Source organism: Austrofundulus limnaeus, unplaced genomic scaffold, assembly GCF_001266775.1.
Source record: "Austrofundulus limnaeus strain Quisiro unplaced genomic scaffold, Austrofundulus_limnaeus-1.0 Scaffold365, whole genome shotgun sequence".
NCBI classification, from domain to species: domain Eukaryota; kingdom Metazoa; phylum Chordata; class Actinopteri; order Cyprinodontiformes; family Rivulidae; genus Austrofundulus; species Austrofundulus limnaeus.
The window spans coordinates 274,439-276,580 of NW_013952767.1; the positions used below are offsets into that span (position 1 = coordinate 274,439).

At 37.8% G+C, this 2,142-nt stretch overlaps 1 protein-coding gene across 1 annotated transcript in view; it reads left to right on the forward strand.

Annotated features, from left to right (window-relative positions):
* Positions 1-2,142, forward strand: part of col24a1 (collagen type XXIV alpha 1 chain) — a gene marked incomplete in the record, with an annotated part of 125,159 nt that overhangs the window by 69,195 nt on the left and 53,822 nt on the right. Inside the window, 1 exon segment of the mRNA XM_014023370.1 lies at positions 1,099-1,152. Within this exon segment, the coding sequence (XP_013878824.1) occupies positions 1,099-1,152 (54 nt within the window).

A 2,142-nucleotide genomic window follows, 5' to 3' on the forward strand; every position in this document is an offset into this window, starting at 1 on the left:
ATGGTAAGGGGAGGGGTGCAGTGGAGCCGGTGACATCAAAAATTGTCCCAAACCCTAAATTTAACTTCTATTAGCCTTGTCTATTATTCACATTGCCGCACAGGACACCGCAAAAACGAAGAAAAAAAAAACTGACACGAGAGGGTTACCTGACACGTCAAAACTGGACACAGAGGGAACCTGGAGAAGCGTAAATATGTGACGAGTCAGGAGTTAGAGTGTGTTAGATACTGTAAATAGTCAGTTTTGGTCCAGCTGTTTTTAATGTATGGCTTTATTTCTTGCATTTAACATTTATGTCTAATTCTGTATTTGCTTTCTGGTTCTTAACTTGCACCGAAGTGACTGATCACGTCCTCTTTCAAAATGTCTCCTTCAGATGGCACAAAATCAGCTCAGATTTCTCTGTACTGTCTGTTGCAGAAAAGATATCATAACTAATGTCTTTAAAAAGTATCAAACATTAATTTAATGGGATTTGTGACCAATACTTTATAGTTATCGCATTTTTTGGTCTTGTTAGAAAATAGCAAATTAAATTTTACTTACTGTTATTTAACTAGGCAAGTCCTATTGAGATCTCTGATCTCTTTTTCAAAGGAGGCCTGGGGGCAACCTATTGTACGTTTTTATTAGTAAATAGTTTTTTTTCCCCTATTTCTTACTTTGTTTCACTTTCAGACTTTTTTATCTAATGTTTTGGATAAGATCAGCAAATTTCACAAGAAAATGATGCTTCTATGTAATTATGTGGTGAAAATAAGATGCTTAAATGTATAAAGTGTGAAGACTGTAAATTAAACATTAAAAAAATGTCCCCACATCCGAGCCAGCTGCAGTCTGACCGCAGCATCRTTACTGGTAACCCACAGTGAGCAGTTTCTTGAATGAGCTGATGGGAGAAATCTCATGTTTAGAAAACAGCTCTGCAAGTTTCTGCTGAAATGCCCCCTCCTCCCCTTTCTGCTGATGTATACATTCCAGTCTACAACCTTTTGCATTCCAGGTGTTGTGACAGGTTGGAAAGTAACCCTTAGTACTTTCTCCTGACATGTTTGTGTTTGACACTATTTTTTTTTCTCCCTTTCTCCTCTCCAGGGTCCAGTTGGCTTAATTGGGATAACTGGGGTGATGGGAGTTCCCGGTGAAAAGGTAAGGAGTGCGTTTCTTTGTCATTAGATCTGTCAGACAGCATCAGCTGCTCGCCTGTCACCGACAGAACCCTATAATTAGGCTTCTGTTAAGCAGCCGAGACTTGAGGCCTCAGAGGCCCCAGAACAAAAGCTTGTATAAACACTCAGCGGTCTCATGTTCACATCAACAACAACACTGTCAAATCCATCTCACTTTTACTGCCTCTCGACCAGCATTTCTCAAAGACTGTACTCTGGTCCAGATCCAGGCCGAACGACAAAATAATTTGGACCCATCCCTCAGTAATATATTAAAACATATCAAAATTATAGTGTGTGGCTCCTATAGAGATGAGTGAGGTGAGCCAGTGTTCATATAGGTAGTTTCTCATTAGACTGTTGGGAATGAGTTAACGATTCAAAACTGAAAGAAAAGAAGCAGTAGTTTTGTTGCAGTGTCACTGAAGTCAAAGTCTTCACACTGCAGGCAGGCAAACACCAACCTTGTGCAGTTCAAGGACGTAACTTTTGGTCTACCATTTGGTGTGGGGGGGGGGGTTGCTCTCTGCCTATTTATTTACTTATTGAGTCATTTCCTTTTATAACATGACTTAGAATAATTTGGGGTTCAAATACATTGTAATGCTTTTACTGTAATGTGCCTGTTTTCTTTACTCTGCACCTTTTTCTGTTTCACATCAACTTAACAGTTAAGAAAAGGCTTTACCCCCACCCACCCCCGCATATTTTTTTCAACAGTAACAAATATTGGTACCACTTTACWATAAGGCTCCCCTTATAGATGGCTTATAAATACTATATAGATAGGTTATTAATTTATCTGTAAACACTTTATACATCATTAATAAATGATTATTAATTAATTAATAAAAAAAAGAAACAAACCTGTCTGTTTTCTTGCTAAAAAGTAAGTCAATCATGTACATATTACAAAATGTTATATAAAACATTTCACACTAGGTTAACTTGTAAGCACAATAATGTATTG